This window comes from Sorex fumeus, unplaced genomic scaffold, assembly GCF_029834395.1.
Source record: "Sorex fumeus unplaced genomic scaffold, SorFum_2.1 ptg000014l, whole genome shotgun sequence".
NCBI classification, from domain to species: domain Eukaryota; kingdom Metazoa; phylum Chordata; class Mammalia; order Eulipotyphla; family Soricidae; genus Sorex; species Sorex fumeus.
In genome coordinates, this window is record NW_026606071.1 from 20338516 (window position 1) to 20356508 (window position 17993).

The window sequence follows — 17993 nt, forward strand, 5'->3', positions numbered from 1 at the left end:
TGGACAATGTTCTTAGGGAGGTGGTAGAATAATCCAGTGAGTCAGACATTTAGTTTGAATCTTCAATTTGTTACTTATGACTCATACCATGAAGATCATTAAAGGATCTAAGTGTTGGGTCACAATACAATAACATTCTTGTAATTCCCATTTTAATTTGGGGAAATTGAGAAGCACAGAGGTATGGATAACATGCACAGAATTATATACCTATTGAATGGCAGATCAAGGTTTTAAATTTGGTGATGGAGCTTGTCTTTCAACCATTATATTCCACTGGATTTTTTTTTTAAATTTTATTGAATTGCCGTGAGTTAATTACAAGCTTTTATGTTTGGGTTACAATCACATAATGATCAAACACCCGTCTCTCCACCAGTGCACATTCCCCACCACCAATATACCCGGTATACCACCCCCCCCTTACCCACCCTCTCCCTGCCTCAATGGCAGACATTATTCCCCATACTCTCTCTCTACTTTTGGGCATTATAATTTGCAATACAGACACTGAGAGGTTATCATGTTTGGTCCTTTATCTACTTTCAGCGCAGAAAGCAAATAAATAAATAAATAAATAAATAAAAGTGAAAAAAATTATGATAATAGCATTGGGAATGGGGTATGTTTCAAAGTCTCTATACAAATGAGACCCTAACTAGAAAGTCCTTTCCTACCTAACTTATGTATAAAATAGCAGCTCTATACAACATGCTCTCCAGCTTCTTTTTTCCCCCCTCTAATATTAGCATCTAATTTACTACTTGTTGGTTTTATGCACTTTTTATTTCTATAATAAATTGCTAATAAATACATTTTTTGTTTTGTTTGATTTTAATGAATGAATGAATGATTTTAATGAATGAATTTAATGGACCAGTGCTATCGAAGGTAGTTAGCACAAGCACAAGCACAAGAGGAGGAATATAAAAGGTAACAGAAATGGTAAGTTCAGAATAGCTTGAGTGTACCTCTTTGGATTTATGTATCAGATGGTTCTAAATTATGCCCAATGTAAGGGAGAGTTGATGCTAATGATGCAGTAAACAGATGCGTCAGGATAGGTGCACTGATTGATAATTAAGATAATCAAAGTACCCTTTGAAATCTGAAGTTTAAGTTCTTTTTACTGTTTAAATTTTAATCTTTTTGCTAGTCTTTGGAGGTTGATATTAGAATTCTGATATTAGCAAATGTCTGTAGGTTACAAATTGATCTGCTTATTTTAGTGTTTTAGAAACTAAAATGGGCACCGAGAAAGGAGCTATGGCATACTTAGAAACTAAGGTATCATGAACTTTGGTCACAGCTGGCTGATGTTATATATGCTAGAGGGCTAAGTCCTTGCTTCACCACAAAGCATTTCCTCTTACTGTTTGTCTTGGACTTGAATTTAGTGTAAAAAAGTTGCTAGTTACCCATTTAAACTAATTAATTAAAGGGTGAATAATTCTTACTGTCTTAAAGCTTGCTTTCTTTTCCTTTCTTGTTCATAGTGAACTTTTTCTTCATAATGAATTTTTTTAAATAGGGTTCTGTCTTCTCACTTTCTGTTTGAGTCTCACGATCCATACAGATTTCTGCCCATTTAATTTTATTGAAATGGTTCTTAAAAAAGGAAATATAGTGATTTCTACATTTTGAGAGTTTTATGCATTCTTTTCATTTAATTTGCAGGTCAATCCAGAGGGGGCAGCTTTCCCAAACTTGTCTTCTGAAAGGTTCTTGTTTGCTTATGCTGCGTAATCTGTGCACCAGGGGTTACCTGTTAATACACAGGTTGCTTCTGAATTTCTCCACCCTAGATAAAGGGATGTATAAAATTGCCTAATATCCTCTAGGTATATCAAACTCGGTGGGTTTGAAACTGAACTATATTTTAAGTTTTCTAAGCATGGAATTTGGGGAAGTCATAATGGTGGATGCTATTTTTTTTGTCCAGTCACTGTACATACATTCCCCCAACAATCCTATTTATTTTGCAGATTTATTTTGCTATTTATTTTATAGTAGGAAGATTCAGAACAGTTCAGTAACTTAAGTAACTCAGTTTGACAAATGTAACTGATGGAGTTATAATTGAACAGGAGTAGGGTTGTTTGAAATCCCATGCTCTGCTGTACTTCTGCTCTCCCTTTAGCTTCAACATAGGACTCATAGACTCCCTACCTGCCGACCTCTTGAATTGTATGAAATGTTTCATGTTTTTTGGTTCTAGTTGTCTTGCTCACTTGATTTCAAGTAGGCAAACAGCTACTCAGAACATCTTTTTTTTTTTCTTTCTATTTTTTTGGGCGGGGGTCATACCCGGCAATGCACAGGAGTTACTCTTGGTTCATACAGTCAAGAGGTATTACTCCTGGAGGTGCTCTGGGAACCATATGGGATGCTAGGAATCGAACCTGGGTTGACCGCATGCAAGGCAAATGCCCTACCTGCTGTGCTATCACTCCAGCCCCTACTTAGAACATCTCAATTCACATTCTTTTTCATCTACAAGATGGTTCTAAAATTTGTTCTAAATGCAAATATGTTGTCATTTACCTTATTGCCTTCAGGATAAAATCCAAAATTCTTGTCATAGCATTCAGGTCTTTCTCTGACAAGTCACCATAATGTTGCATGGTCCTTTTTAAAGTACCAATTTTGTCTGTTCAGGGGCCATACCCAGCAATGCTCAGGGTTGATTCTTGGCTCTGTGCTCAGGGATCGCTCCTGATGGGTTCAGAGGACCTTATGGTGTTGGGGATCAAACCCAGGTCAGCCATATGCAAAGAAAGTAACGTTACCCCCTGTATTATCTCTCTGGCTCCTATAGAGATAATAATGGACCCTGGACCTACCTATATTGCACCATTTCTTTTGTTTTCCTCTGGTATACTCTTTTCTTTCCTGTCACTGTCAGGTTCCTGTTTTTCAGAGTTCCACCTCTTTCATAGAACACTTGATCTTCTAACCACTTCTCTCTTTGGTTATATATTGTGATAACATCTTGGCCATACCTCCAGAATGCATGACCTCTTGTATGTAGTCAGCCTCTTCGATGGCTACCAATTGACCTTGCCTCTTGGTGTTCAAGTCTTTGTGTTGTATCTGCCCTGGTGTGTGAGCTGGATCTAGTGACTAAATTTTTATAGGAACACAGCAAAAGCAGTGGGTGTCACTTCGAAATTAGCATACCAAAAGATTGTCACTTGGATCTTGCTCTTCTTTCTCACTTGTTCAGTGCTCATTCTGTCAGGGTAGCACCTTAGTGTATTAAAGTATTTCTTCCAAGTGACAAGGATATCTTTGGCCAGTAGGTTTGCCTAATATGTTTGACTAAAGTTCTGCCCGTAAGCATATGAATGAGTAGGTCCTGCTCCTTGAGCCTTGGTAACTGCAGTCTTGGCTGATGCCGTCATTGTATCCTGATGAGAGATCCTAACAGACAGTTAAATCTCAACTGGCTTTATCACCCAAGGAATCTGTGAGATAATTTTTTTGTACTAAACCACTAAGTTTTGGACAATTTGTTACATAGCATAGTTAAATAATACATATTTGGGGGCTGGAGCAATAGCACAGTGGGTAAGTTTGCCTTGCACTCGGCTGACCGGGGTTCGATTCCCAGCATCCCATATGGTCCCCTGAGCACTGCCAGGGACAATTTCTGAGTGCAGAGCCAGGAATAAACTCTGTGCATCACCAGGTGTGACCCCAAAAACAGCAATAATAATAATAATAATAGTAAAACAATAATACATGTTTTTATGTCTGCAAGTGGGATGGTAACTGTAAAAAAAAAAGTAGAAACGTGTGAGTGACTTTAAAATTAAGCAATGGGTGGAAATTGAAAGAACTTTGCCAATCATGATAGGGATATTTTCTTCAACAGATTATTGATATAAATTTAGACTTTGAGGAAGCTGTGGGTGAAGACTCAAGAGTAAAATGAGAACTGTATTGTTGAAATTGGAGGAAGGGAGATCCTCGTTACATTAAGGCCTAAAATTTAGCAACTCTTGCCTTTAGTAGTGTTGAAAATAGGAAATATGCCTAATGAGTTGGGTAATCTAGCTAAGGAGATTTCTAAGCAAAGATGAAGCTGCGGACAGGTTTCTTCTTGTTGCTTACAGTAAAATTCCAGAGGTGTGCCTTCACTGTTAGTTGTGAGGACCATTCCTGATGATGCTCTGGGATCTATGCAGGGCCTGGTATCAAACCCAGGACCTCACACATGCAAGGGCTGTTTTCTATTACTTGAACCATAATCCTGATCCTCTCTCGGTCCTCTTTTTATTTTGAAAAGTAAATTTTAGCACACACATGGTGGTGCTCAGGGATTCTCATCAGCTCTGTGCTCTGAGGTTACTCCCTGTGGTGGTCTCAGGACTGTGAAGTTCAGGGGATCAAATCTGGGCCTCCTGCATATAGGCATGTGCTCCTTTGAGTCCTTTGAGCTCTCTCTCCAGCTTTTCAGTCCTCCTTTTAGCACTATGAATGCGTCACTTTTCTAGTATTTCTCGTACTGTGTTGTACATACACTTATCAATACTTCTCTTTAGACTCTAGGTTTTATAAGAGACCTTCTAATGTGCTAGATTATGACTTAGATTTAGTATTTTGTTTTGGGCTACACCCAGTGGTGCTCAGGGTTTATTTCTTGCTCTGCATTTGGGAATCACTCATTGCTGGCCAACTCAGGGGACCATTTGGGATGCTGGGGATCGAACCTGTGTCAACCATGTCCAGGACAAGTGCTCTTACCTGCTACAGCCCTCTGGTTTTAGTTTTAGAGAGAATGATTCTCAAGTCTTGGCCTTTTATTGTGTAACAGTGGTAGACTATTTTTTATAAAGCTCAGTTTTATTATCTGAAGGTTAATGGTTATAATTACTAGAACCTAGAAGAATGTAGGTGCATAGTGTTTGATAAAGATTTAGTGAATTAATGAATTAAGCTCTGCCTGAAACTATTATTGTATAGTTTATTGTATAGTTTATGGGAAGTAATACATTGAAAGTAGCACAGTGCCTGATATGTGGAATTGTTCAGTCAGCACTAGTTGTATTTAGCTTTTCCTTTCTTTCTTTCTTTCTTTCTTTCTTTCTTTCTTTCTTTCTTTCTTTCTTTCCTTCCTTTCTTCCTTCCTTCCTTCTTTCTTTCTCATTTCTTTTTTTTCTTTCTTTGTTTTTTTCTATGGTTCATATAGTTCTTGATATAGTGAGAACCGTTTCATGGGTGAAGCAACTACTGAGCAAAAGATCTGTTAATAGTTCTGGATGAGCTATCAGTTATCACTTGAGTTTAAACTAGAATTACTTGGACATGAAGAGACTTCCACTTCAGTTTTTTTTCTTTTTTCCTCCTCCTTTTCTGGTTTTGATGGAGAAACACTGTACCCATCCTATGACAAAACATAGGAAGGCTTTTGACTTAGGAATTGATGTGTTTCTTGGATTTGGGTAGCTGTTAAAAGGAGATTTTCTTTCTTTCTTTTTGTTTTTGTGGTTCCCAAATTGAACCCAGGGCCTCACACAGGTGCCCTACCACTGACCCTCATCCCAGTGGAAGACTTTCAAGAGGAAGTCATGAAAACTGATTTTGAATTTCAGTTCAGACATCTGAACTGAAGTTTGAGATGTTAAACACGAATTAACCAAACCAAAGAAAGGAATGTGAGTGTAATCTTGGAGCAAACAAAGGCTTGGAGCATGCAAAAGCATAGCATATGCTAGGAATTGCCAGTCACTCAGCACTTATCAGACAGGCAGGAAAATGAGGCTGGAGAGAACAGATCGTGAAGGGTCTTGTCAACTGGTCTCTTCCTCTGGATTTCCTTGTAAATAAAGCCTTTGTTTCCATGGATTGGGAATCTTTGAGTCATCTTTGACTCTTGAGTTGCCTTCACCATCTCTAAGCTCCCTCTTAGGTAGGCCCCAAATTCTTTCACTTGGAACAATAGCAAGATCAAGGTGTAGACTGTATTCTTTACTGCAGACATGACTTATTCTTAATTTTAGCACTGGTTCACAGACTCTTAGTAAATGTTTAAATGAATGGTTATGCGAAGAAAGTTCAAAAGAAGAAAATGTTTATTGTTATTATATATGCCTGTGTAACTTCTGTATTCTCCATTTTATTATTGAAAATCTAATAGTGTTAGATCTGGTTGAAAAGTTATCTCCATGAAAATTAAGAATACTTAAAATGCAAGCTGGCTATTAGTAAAGTCTGTGTGGTTAGTGCACTGATGGGTGACAAAATCAGCATATGCAGGGAAGAAAAGTGCCAGACAGTTTCTAGACATTTGATTATAATGAATGCATGCCAGTTTACATAATTGTGCTCCCTCTACCCACAAACTGGGAATTATCTTGTGACTCTGAAAAGAAATTAATTTCTTAGGAAAATTTATTAACATATTTATTACTCATCACCCATCAGTTTATAATGTGGGTACATGCTTCTTCAGCTTATGGATGTGAACTACATTTATTTTCTGCTTACTGTAAGAAGAAAACTATGCAGAAATGGTTAGTCTTTGTAACAATTAGGCATTGTTTTAGTGAAATAATTGTGCCTTTCCGAAAACAAATTATGTATCAGAGGCATATCTGTGGAGCAGCTTTTAGTATCATCAGCAACACAGCTGCTTGTAACTATTACTCTTTTTGTTATGTGGGTCACATAGACAGCAACTCTGTTTATACTTACAACCCTGCAGACACTTATTAAGACATTTGGAACACAAATAAATAGAATAGAGTTGTCTAAAATGCTTTTATATGAGTTCTTGAGGACAAAAATTTTTATAGAATGACAATAAAATTATATGTATGCATGTTAATATTTTAATTTTGATTTTAATTTTGATCTTTATAAATTTAGTCTACTTGTTCTGTATCTTAACAGGAGTTATTAGGGAATGTTTGCATTGCATTACCTCCATATCATGTCCTGTTACCTCTGCTTTTTTTTAAAGATTTTTTTTTGCTTTCATTTAAATGCGAACACACCAGTTTGAAATCAGACATATTTTTACATATTATAACTTATCTAGCCAAGTTATCATGCTTCTTTCTGGGCCACACCATCGATGCTCAGGGCTTTTACTTCTGGTTCTTTGCTCATGGATTAATCCTGGTGGTGCTCAGGGAACATGTGGTGCTGGGCATCCAATTGTCTGACTGTGTGCAAGACAAATGACCTTAAATATCTTTTTTTTTTTATTGAATCACCGTGAGAACAGTCACAAAGCCTTTCAGTTCAAGTCTCAGTAGGTCATAAAATGATTAAACACCCGTCCCTTCACCAGTGCACATTTTCCACCACCAAGAACCCCAGTATACCCCACCCCCCACCCCCCCATCATTGTGGCAGATTTCCACTTTACTGTCTCTCTCTCTCTCTCTCTCTCTCTACATTGATCACATTCAATATTATTACAAAAGACCCAACATTGTTATTTGGAATTTTCCCCAACATTCAGACCTGCCACAGAGACATCATTAGAAAATTTGTTTTCTATTGCTGATTACGAAGAGCATATGTATGTCGTGTATCCACAATAGTGAAATATATATTTTTTTTAATTTTTGTTTTTGTTCGGTTATGGTCCACACCTGGCTTACTCCTTACTTAGTAATCACTCCTGGCTGTACTGAAGGGACCATATGTGGTGCCAGGGATTGAACCCAGGTCAGCCATATGTAATGCAGGCACCTTACCCACAGTACTATCTCTCCAGATAATGTGGTTTTTAATAATGTATTTGGTATAACAAAGTAGACTTTGACTAAATTAAAATGACATTTTGTCTTTATGGAGCGATAGCACAGCAGGTAGCAGGTAGGGCTTTTGCCTTGCATGCAGCTGACATGGCCAACCCGAGTTCGATTCCACTGCCCCTCTCGAAGAGCCCGGCAAGCTATTGAGAGTATCCTGCCCACACGGCAAAGCCTGGCAGGCTCCCTGTGGCATATTCGATATGCCATAAACAGTAACAACAAGTCTCACAGTGGAGACGTTACCGGTGCCGGCTCAAGCAAATCAGTGAACAACGGGAGGACAGTGCTACAGTGCTACACACTTATCCTATGTTTAAATGTTTTTGTAGAGACAGTTGGAGTTGTAAGAGATACTACTCTTTTGTACGCTTTGCCCAGTTTCTTCCAATAATATTTTCAGTATAGTGTTTCACTGGAATATTGACATTCATCGTTCTTATTTTTCTGATTTCTTCAATTTTACTTCAATGTGTATTTGTCTAAGTTGAATCCTATATTGTTAATTTGTGAATGTTCATATGCCTACTGTTACAGTCTGAATAGCTCCATATCATAGCAGTTCCTTATGTTGCCACTTTATAATAATCTGTTTCTCTCCCATCTCTTCACTTTCCCTTTCCTTTTCCTGATTCCTGGCAACCTCCTATCTTTCTGCCCTTTCTAAACATTTGTAATTTCAAAAATGTTATTTGTAACCAATCAAACAGTGATGAAACCAATTAAAGTTGACCATTTTCACTAAGCATAATTCCCTGACTATTCATTGACGTTTATGTGAATAATATCCTATTCATTTTTAAATTTTTGTTTGTGAGACCACACCCATTGTTTCTCAGGGCTTACTCCTGGCTCTGTGCTCAGGCCCTGTGACCTTGGAAGTTCTTATATGTGGTGCATAGGATCCATTGCCTATTACCTGTTTAAAAATTATTATGTAAAAATCTTCTGTATAGTTTAGAACTTTTTACTTTCTTCCTAAATCTATTTTTAAAATACATGTATTTATTTTTAATCTAGGTGACAAAACACGACCGCCTTCTTCAAGTCCTTCTAGTATTATTCGTCGCACTTCCTCCTTGGATACACTTGCTGCTCCATACCTTGCAGGGCACTGGCCTCGTGATAGTCATGGACAGGCTACACCTTGCATGCGGGACAAAGCTACTCAGGTAGGTTTTAAGCTCTTCTGAAATGTTTTACTCTGATACCATTTTCTACATTATTTGTTCTACTCTGTGCTCAAAGTCTCTTTTCTCCCCCCGCACCCTGCGGTGCTAAGGATTGAACCAGGGCCCTTAGACATGCAAGGCAAGAATTGAATCACTTGTGTTGTATCTCTTGCCCTTTGGTGGTCAGAGTTCTTTTTTGGGGCCAAGAGGGCCATACTCAGTGGTTCTCAGGGACTACTCCTGGCAGTGCTTGGGGGACCATAAGATGTACCTGGGATTCGAACCAGTTTTAAAGCTGCAGCTATTTGCAAGTGTAATTAACTTCTGTACTATCTCTGACCTTTGTGCTCAAATTCTTACAGCATTAGTTTGTATTACAATTACCCAAGAAACCTGTTCAAATATGCAGGAGTGCAGGCTTGATGCCAGATATTCTACAGTAGGTTTTGGCTGTGGCTAGGGAGTGTTTATTTTTAAGTTTCCAAAGAAATTATGATGATATGGATAATTATTTATAGAGATACTTTTCTCCCACTTTTAAAAAACTTAGACAATCACAGTATGTTTATTACATTAATGTAAATGCATACCACTGGTGTCTCACACTTAAATGTGCTTTAATTAGCACAAATTGGTTCTTTTGTTTTGTTTGGCTACACCAAGGCCCAAGGTGGTGTTCAGGGCTTATTCCTGGCTCTGTGCTCAGGGATCACTCCTGCAGGGCTTAGGGGATCATATATGGTGCTGTGGATTGAACCCAGGTCAGCTGTGTGCAAGGCAAGCACCGTACCTGCTGTACTATCTGTAATTAAATATTTTTAATAGCAGGAATTGCTTTACTTCCCCACCAGCCTTGTGTTTTTGTGCTTAAAATTGCTATCTGTTGAGCGTCAGGGGTTATATTGTGTTGTTGATGGTTCCTATACATGTAAATATCCTGACAAAGGAACTCTGGAAGTAGAGTTTAATACTATCAGATTAAATTTTTTTATTTAAAAAGATTTTAAGAGATTTCTTTGTATCTACCTAATAGTTTTACAAATAAGGAAGCTGAGGTCCAAGTTGATTTCACTGGATCTTAGTTTGGTGAAATTTTTTTTATCTTATAATTGTGCGGCAATTATAATACCTATTTGTATATCATTTGTTTACATTTATTTAATGTTCCTTATACTTACTAGACTGAAACTGTGAACACAGGAACTATATCTGGCTTTTCTATTTTTTTTTTTAAATCTTTAGACAGGTGTACTTGACATTTAAACATCTAAGGAATGTTTGGAAAGGAACGTAATAGAGAACAGTTGAAGCTGTATAGCTAGTGAGGAATGAAACTCATCTAGAAAGATTTAAAAGTTACTTTTATATTGATAGTTGAAAATCACCTAAGGTACATCTCAATTTAGAGGGTATTTCTCCCCTCCCCTTTATTTCCTTTTTGATGCGTGCTGTCAGGTAGTGCTCAGGGGATCTGGCAGTTCCACCAGCAGTTGCTGGCCAAAGAGGCTGTTGGTTCAAAAGAAGGGCCTGCCAGAGAATGTGATGTTCCTTGACCCTTGAGTGCCAGGGATACTTGGGCTATCCTGGTAGTGCTGTGGACCTCCAAGACTGAACTCATTATGCTTAAAGGACCAGGTGGTGCTAGGACTAGAACTTGAATGTGCCTTAACACTGTATTAACTCCTGGCCTCTCAATTTTGAGGGTTTTTTTGTTGTTGTTGTTGTTGTTACTCATGGCTTCCTGATTTAGCATTTTGTGAGAAACTGTTCTTATATAGAACTTAGTAAAGACACTTTGCAGTGATTTTTGGATTTGCATATTGGTTTCCACAATTCCACGTGTTATTGGAGATTTTTTTGGTCTTTTGTTCTTTGAATCTGTTGTTAAGTAAGATGCTTGGGATTTAAAAGTATCTTTTTTTAAATATTTTTTTATTAAAAAATTTTGATAGTGAGACATCATGAGGTACAGTTGCAGACTTACACATTTTTGTGCTTGGGTATACAATGATCAAATACCATCCCTCCACCAGTGCCCACTTGAGGTTTATATTCCAGGGGTAACTACACAAACAAAAACTCATTCATAGAAAGAAATAAACTTTTTTAGAAATTTTCACTTTTGAACTGAAGAGTTCTGCATTTATGCAAAATCTGTAAGTTTGCTGAACTTACTATGACATATAATATGGGAAATGAGTATAGTTTACCTGCTTTGTAATTTAAAGGTTTTTCACCTTTTCCATCCTTTTATGTTTTTGTTATCATTGCAGTGACTAAGTGTCACCCACACGTGACTACAGTGCTCATACATTTGGTTGTGATGTTCATTGGGGGTTACATCCATTTGGTTGTGATGTTCCCAGGGGGTTGCACATGGGGCTGCAGTGCTCACACACACTTGGTTGTGGTGCATTAAAAATCTTGCACTTTGTTGTGGTCCCAGGAATTCCAGACAGCCATTTACTAGGTTACACTAGGGCATGGAGGATGGTACTGGGAATCAAACATGCCATTAAGCTGTCGCTCAGGTCCCCTCTGTCTCCTTTCTGCCGAATCCACATGTCATGTTTAAATCAGTGTGGGTGTATTTCCTTGAATGTTTCTGCATCCTTCTTTATTTCCTATGCAGTTTCAGGTTGAGTGGTTTCAAATATTTTGTCTTTATCAGTGGAAATATGCATTCTTACAAACCACTGGGAATCTTTGATCTGTGAAAGTAGTTCAGTAAGTCTTTCCAGAAGTAGTAACTTTACTCTGACAATATTGAATTAAAATGTAATCTCCGAGCTTTGTTCATTTTCTTCAGTGTGTGCCCCAAATGGGACTATAAGAGAACAGTGCTCCAGCCTTGTGTTTCTCAAGTGGGTCGCAGGTGGAAATTGTGTAAATAGGGGGGCCATGGCCGAGTCCAGGTAGGACAGTCTAGGTAAGCCACAGGAAGGAAAGGGGTTGGAAAAAGGTTGAGAAACACTGCTCTCTCTTACCACTGCCAGTAGAGGGGGTATGATGTACAAAATTAATTGCCTAGAAGGCAAGATTTCCCATTTATGTTTGGGAGTTTGGTGTAGCGCTCAATACCACATTGTCTCCTACCCTGTCTCCTGTTTTCCCTCCAGCCATGCTCTTTAAAAGGGTAGACAGATTTGTGTATTGATGTTATTCATGTTGCAGTTCCACTAATTTAATTTGATACCTAATTTTCAGGGTGTGCCTATTGTATTTTTCTGAGCATATCAATTTAGGGGGAGAAAAAAAGAGCATGTGTGTGGTTGAATTATTAGCATTCTTTTGACTCAAAACATAGTCTCTTTCCAATATTTGCAAATAGGCTACTTTATTATAGAGTAGTCCAATTGTATGAATATGTTATGAATATATGACTCATGATTGATGATTGTTTTTTTTTCATATTTCTGCATAAAATTTAATTTTACTTTGGAATGTCCTTAGTTATTTTCTTTTGGGCCTTCTTTTTTTATACACTATTTTATTTTTTCCTTTCAGATTTTGAGTTTGATACATACCCCCCTTCCCCCCTGCCCCCTTGCCAATATTCATTGGCTTGAAATTGTGATCCAAGTCAGAGACTTTGTGAGGTAGTCTGTGTTTAAAGCCTAATGCAATTAACGCTTGGTAAATCAGAGGCTAAATTAATGTTGAATTATTGATGATAATTCATCAATAATGAATTGTTTCATTTTTGTCAGTTTTTGGGTCATATCCAACTATGCTCAGGGTTCTGCACTCAAGAATTACTCAAGAAACCATATGTGAAACTGGGGATCGAACCCAAGCTGGGAGTGTGCAAGGCAGGCGTCTTACTCACTGTACTATCTATTCAGCTTCAACATGAACTGAACCATTGGCATTCCCACCAGTAGTGTAGGCGGGTCCCTTTCTCCCCACATCCACGCCAACACCAGTTGCTTTTGTTCTTTTGGATGTGTGGTGTGAGGTGATATCTCATAGTTGTTTTGATCTGCATCTCCCTGATGATTAGTGATGAAGAGCATTTTTTCATGTGCCTTTTTGCCATTTGTATTTCTTTCTTGAGAAAGTTTCTGTTCATCTCATCACCCCATTTTCTGATGGGGTTGAATGTTTTCTTCTTGCAGAGCTCAATCAGTGCCTTATATTTCCTAAATATCAACCCCTTGTCCAATGGGTATTGGGTGAATATCCTTTCCCATTCTTTAGATTGTCTTTGTATTTTGGTCACTGTATCTTTTGCGGTGCAGAAGCTTCTTAGTTTAAGATAGTCCCATTTGTTTATGTCTGTTTCCACTTGGTTGGTCAATGGAGTGTCATCTTTGAAGATACCGGTAGCCTCAATATCTTGGAGGGTTTTGCTGACCTTGTCTTCAGTGTACCTTATGAATTCTGACCTGATGTTGAGATCTTTAATCCATTTTGATCTGACTTTTGTGCATGGTGTTAGGTTGAGGACTAAGCCCATTTTTTTGCATGTGATTGTCCATTTATGCCAGCACTATTTGTTAAGGTTGCTTTCCTTGCTCCACTTCACATTTCTTGCTCCCTTATCAAAGATTAGATGTTCATACATTTGGGGTTGTGTGTAAGGATATTCCACCGTGTTCCATTGGTCTGCGGCTCTGCCTGTGTTCCTGTACCATGCTGTTTTAATTATTACAGCTTTGTAGTGGAGTTTGAAGTTGGGGAGAGTAATGCCTCCCAATGTCTTTTTTCCCAAGAATTGCTTTAGCTATTCATGGTTGTTTGTTGTTCCATATGAATTTCAGGAGTGCTTGATCTATTTCTTGGAAGAATTTCATGGGTATCCTTATAGGGATCTCATTGAATCTGTATAATGCTTTGGGGAATATTGCCATTATGACAATGTTAATTCTTCATATCCATGAGCAGGGGATATGTTTCCACTTCCTCTTTTATTTCGTGGAGTAGCGTGTTGTAGTTTTCATTGTAGAGGTCCTTTAAAAGGAATTAGGGCTGATTCCAAGGTACTCGATTTTCTGGGGCATGATTGTGAATGGAATTGTTTTGTATGTGTGTGTGTGTGTGTGTGTGTGTGTGTGTGTCACTTTCCTCTGTCTCATTATTTGTGTATAGGAAGACCATGCATTTTTGGGTATTAATTTTATAGCCTGAGACTTTACTGTACAAGTCTATTATTTCTAGGAGTTTCTTGGTAGAGGATTTAGGATTCTCTAGATATAGTATCATATCATCAGTGAATAGTGAGAGCTTGGTTTCTTCCTTTCCTATCTGGATGCCCTTAATATCTTTTTCTTGCCTAACTGCTATTGCAAGCACATCCAGTACTGTATTGAACAGAAGTGGTGAGAGTGGGCATCCTTGTCTTGTCCCTTAGAGGTAAGGCCCTTAGTTTTTCCCCATTTAGGATAATGCCTGCCATAGATTTGTTGTAAATGGCTTTGACTATCTTGAGGAAGGATTTTTCTAAACCCATTTTGGTGAGAGTTTTCATCATAACCGGGTGTTGGATCTTGTCAAATGCTTTCTCTGCATCTATTGATATGATCATATGGTTTTTATCTTAACCTTTGTTGATATGATGGATTATGTTGATTGATTTCCATATGTTAAACCATCCTTGCATTCCCGGGATGAATCCCACTTCGTCGTGTTGTATGATCTTTTTGATGAGTTGTTGGATTCTATTTGCCAATATTTTGTTAAGGATCTTTGCATCCATGTTCATTGGGGATATTGGCCTATAGTTTTCTTTGTTGGTGGTGTCTTTGTTTGCTTTTGGTATAGGGAGATATGTACCTCATACAAACTGTTTGGGAGAGTTCCTGTTTTTTCAGTTTCCTGGAAAAGCTTGAGGAGAACTGGCAACAGGTCCTCTTTAAATGTTTGGAAGAATTCGCTAGTGAATCCATCTGGGCCTGGGCTTTTGTTTTTTGGGAAGACTTTTGATTACAGTTTCAATTTCCTTGATATGAATGGGTCTATTCAGATATTCCAAGTCTTCTTGGTTCAATCTTGGGAAATTATAGGAATCCAGGAATTTATCCATTTCTTCTAGGTTGTCTTGTTTCATAGTGTATAGATTATCAAAGTAGTCTCTGATCTTTTAAATTTCATTGGTTTCTGTTGTCATGTCCCTTTTTTTCATTTCTGATTTGGTTTATTAGGGTTCTTTCTCTCTTTCTTTGTGAGTCTTGCTAGTGGTTTATCAATCTTGTTTATTTTCTCAAAGAACCAGCTCTTGATGCGCTTGGTTTCATTGACCTTTCAGATTGTTTTTGGGGGTTTCAGTGTCATTAATTTATGCTCTAAGTTTTATTATTTCTTTCCTTTGGCCTGATTTGGGTTCCTTTTGTTGGTCTTTTTCTAAGATCTTGAGCTGTGAGGTCAGGTTGTCTATGTAGGCCCTTTCTTCCTTCCCTAGGAATGCTTGCAAAGCTATAAATTTTCCTCTTAACATGGCTTTAGCTTCATCCCATAGGTTCTGGTAGCTCTTGTCTTCATTCTCATTTGTTTCCAGGTATCTTTTGATTTCGTCCTTGACTTGACCCACACGTTTGACATTGAGTTGTTTAATTTACAGGTGTTTGATTTGTTTCTCAATGTCTGTGTGTGATTAGCTTCTATCTTCAGCGCATCATGGTCTGAAAAGATTGTTCATACTACTTCTATATTCCTGATTCTATTGAGGTATGTTTTGTGCCCTGGAAAAATGTTCTGTGTGCACTGGAAAATAATTCTTTCTTTTGGGGGTATAAAGCCCTGTATAGGTCTATTAACCCTCTCTCTTCTATTTCTTCCTTCAAAGCCTATGTTTCCTTGCTGAGTTTTGTTCTTGTTGATCTATCCAGAGGTGATAAGGTGGTGTTAAAGTCTCCAACTACTATTGTATTGCTAGCAGTGTACTCCTTAAAATCTGTTAGCAGTTGTTTTAAGTATTTAGCTGGTCCTCATTAGGTGAGTATATATTTAAGAGTGTGATTTCTTCCTGTTGTATATATCTCTTGATAAATAGGAAATGGCCTTTGCTATCCCTTTTAATCTTTTTCAACCTGAAATCTATGTTGTCGAATACTAGTATGGCAACCACAGCTTTTTTGAGGGAGCTGTTTGCTTGCAGGATTGTTTTCCATCCTTTAACTTTGAGTCTGTTTTCTCTGACTGTTCAGATGTGTTTCTTGTAGGCAGGAGAGTGTTGGTTTCAGTTTCTGGATCCATTTTGCCACTCTGTGTCTCCTGATTGGTGCATTTAGACTATTAACATTGAGAGAGAATATTGTCATGGGGTTTTGTGCCATCTTTCTGTAGGGGGTGGTTGTGCTTATAGGTGTTTTCTTTCTTGTCTTACAGGAGCCTCTTTAGTCCTTCTTTTAGGTTTGGTTTTGAGTCTATGAAGTTCCTAAGCTGTTGTTTATCTATAAAATGGTGTATTGTTCCATCGAGTTTGAGTGAGAGTTTAGCTGGATAAAGTATTCTTGGTGAGATGTTCATTTTATTGAGTTTTTTTTTACTATATCCCACCATTGTCTTCGGGCTTGGAGAGTTTCCTCTGATAGGTCTGCTGTAAATCTAAGGGGTGTTCCTTTGTATGTGATTTCCTTCTTTGACTATGCTGATTGCAGTATTGTGTCTCTATCCATGGCATGGATATATGGATATTCTGACTATGATATGTCTTCAAGTGTTTTTATTAGGGTCTCTTTTAGCTGGCACCCTTCTGGCTCCTTGGATCTGGATGTTTGCATTATTTAACTCTGGGAACTTTCAGCAATGATTTATTTCACTGTGGCTTTTTCATTGGGGTTGCCTCCCTGTTCTTCTGGTATGCCAATGATTCTAATGTTGTTCCTCTTGGTGTCATCTCCTAGTTCTCTGATTCCCTTTAGAGCTATTTTGAGGTCTTTTCCCATTGTTTGTTGTTGTCTATGCGATTTCTGCTGCTCATCTTCAAGCTCACTGATCCTGTCTTCGGCTATAGTCATTCTACTGTTGAGGGTACCCGCTGTGTTTTTAATTTCATCTACCGAATCTTTTATTTGTGACACTTCTTTTTGTAGCTTTTTTATTTCTGCTCTCATTTCTTCCTGCATTTTCACAACTATCTGATCCACTGTTTCTTTCATTTCTTCCTTTAATTTTCTGGATGTCTGCTCCATTGATTCTTTGAGTTCCTTGAGCATCCTCAGTATTTCATCTCGGAATTCTTTATCGGAGAGATCATATTTGTGGGTAACCCCTGTTGAGGATTCAGGACTCTTCGTCCCCTCCTCGTAGTGGAGATTTGCGCTTGTTTCTTCATGTTGTTGTGGTTGTATAGAGGTAGAACCTTCAAGTTCCCTAGTACTGTTCTCTCTTATTGCAGGAAAGGGTTCTGAATGAGCTCAGACGATGGTGGTCACCCTTCTCCCACTTGTAGAATACGTCCTTCCTCTCAAACATTATTCTGTGACTTCTGATAGGCATCTAGTGAAGCATTGGAGGATGTGCTCTTTTATATAGGGCTTGTACAGTTAATTGCCTACACTGGTCTTTTAATGGAATTGGTGTAGGCCAGTGGATTGTTGTCACATTGTCTTTGAGGCGGTCGGGACATTTTGCACAGAATTAGGTGATAGAGTTTGGTATATGAGTTGAGGGTGCTGGTAATGGGGAAAATAACTGCAGCCACACAGAAGGCCACGCCCACTTCTGCGGAGGCCACGCCCCCTACAGTTGAGGCCACACCCCCCGGCCAGGCCCAGATGCTTGTCCCTGGTCCTGTCCGGCCTCCCCCCGGTGGGGGCGTGGTCCAGGCAGCAAGGGAAGGGGCGCGCAGGGAAGTGGGGCAGGGACACACTGACGAGGAACCTGCAGAGAAGGGTAAAGGGCGGAGATGAGGTGGCCGGGCGCTCTGGCGGAACTCGGGCAGGTGTTCCCCAAAGTCTCCCCAGTTGTCCAGCGGTGGGGGCACGTGGGGCAGGGTCTTGCTGACCAACGAACCTGCAAAGCTTTAATAATATTTTGTGCTGTAAGCTTGACCACATCTTGTCACATAGCCACTTGCATCTTTTGTATTTCACAAGTCTGTGGAATTCCT

At 38.6% G+C, this 17993-nt stretch overlaps 1 protein-coding gene across 1 annotated transcript in view; it reads left to right on the top strand.

The window, feature by feature from the left end:
* FAM117B (family with sequence similarity 117 member B) overlaps positions 1-17993 on the top strand; it is a 77915-nt gene that overhangs the window by 36238 nt on the left and 23684 nt on the right. The window contains exon 3 of the mRNA XM_056111652.1: positions 8790-8941. Within this exon, the coding sequence (XP_055967627.1) occupies positions 8790-8941 (152 nt within the window). The remainder of the gene's footprint in view (positions 1-8789; positions 8942-17993) is intronic.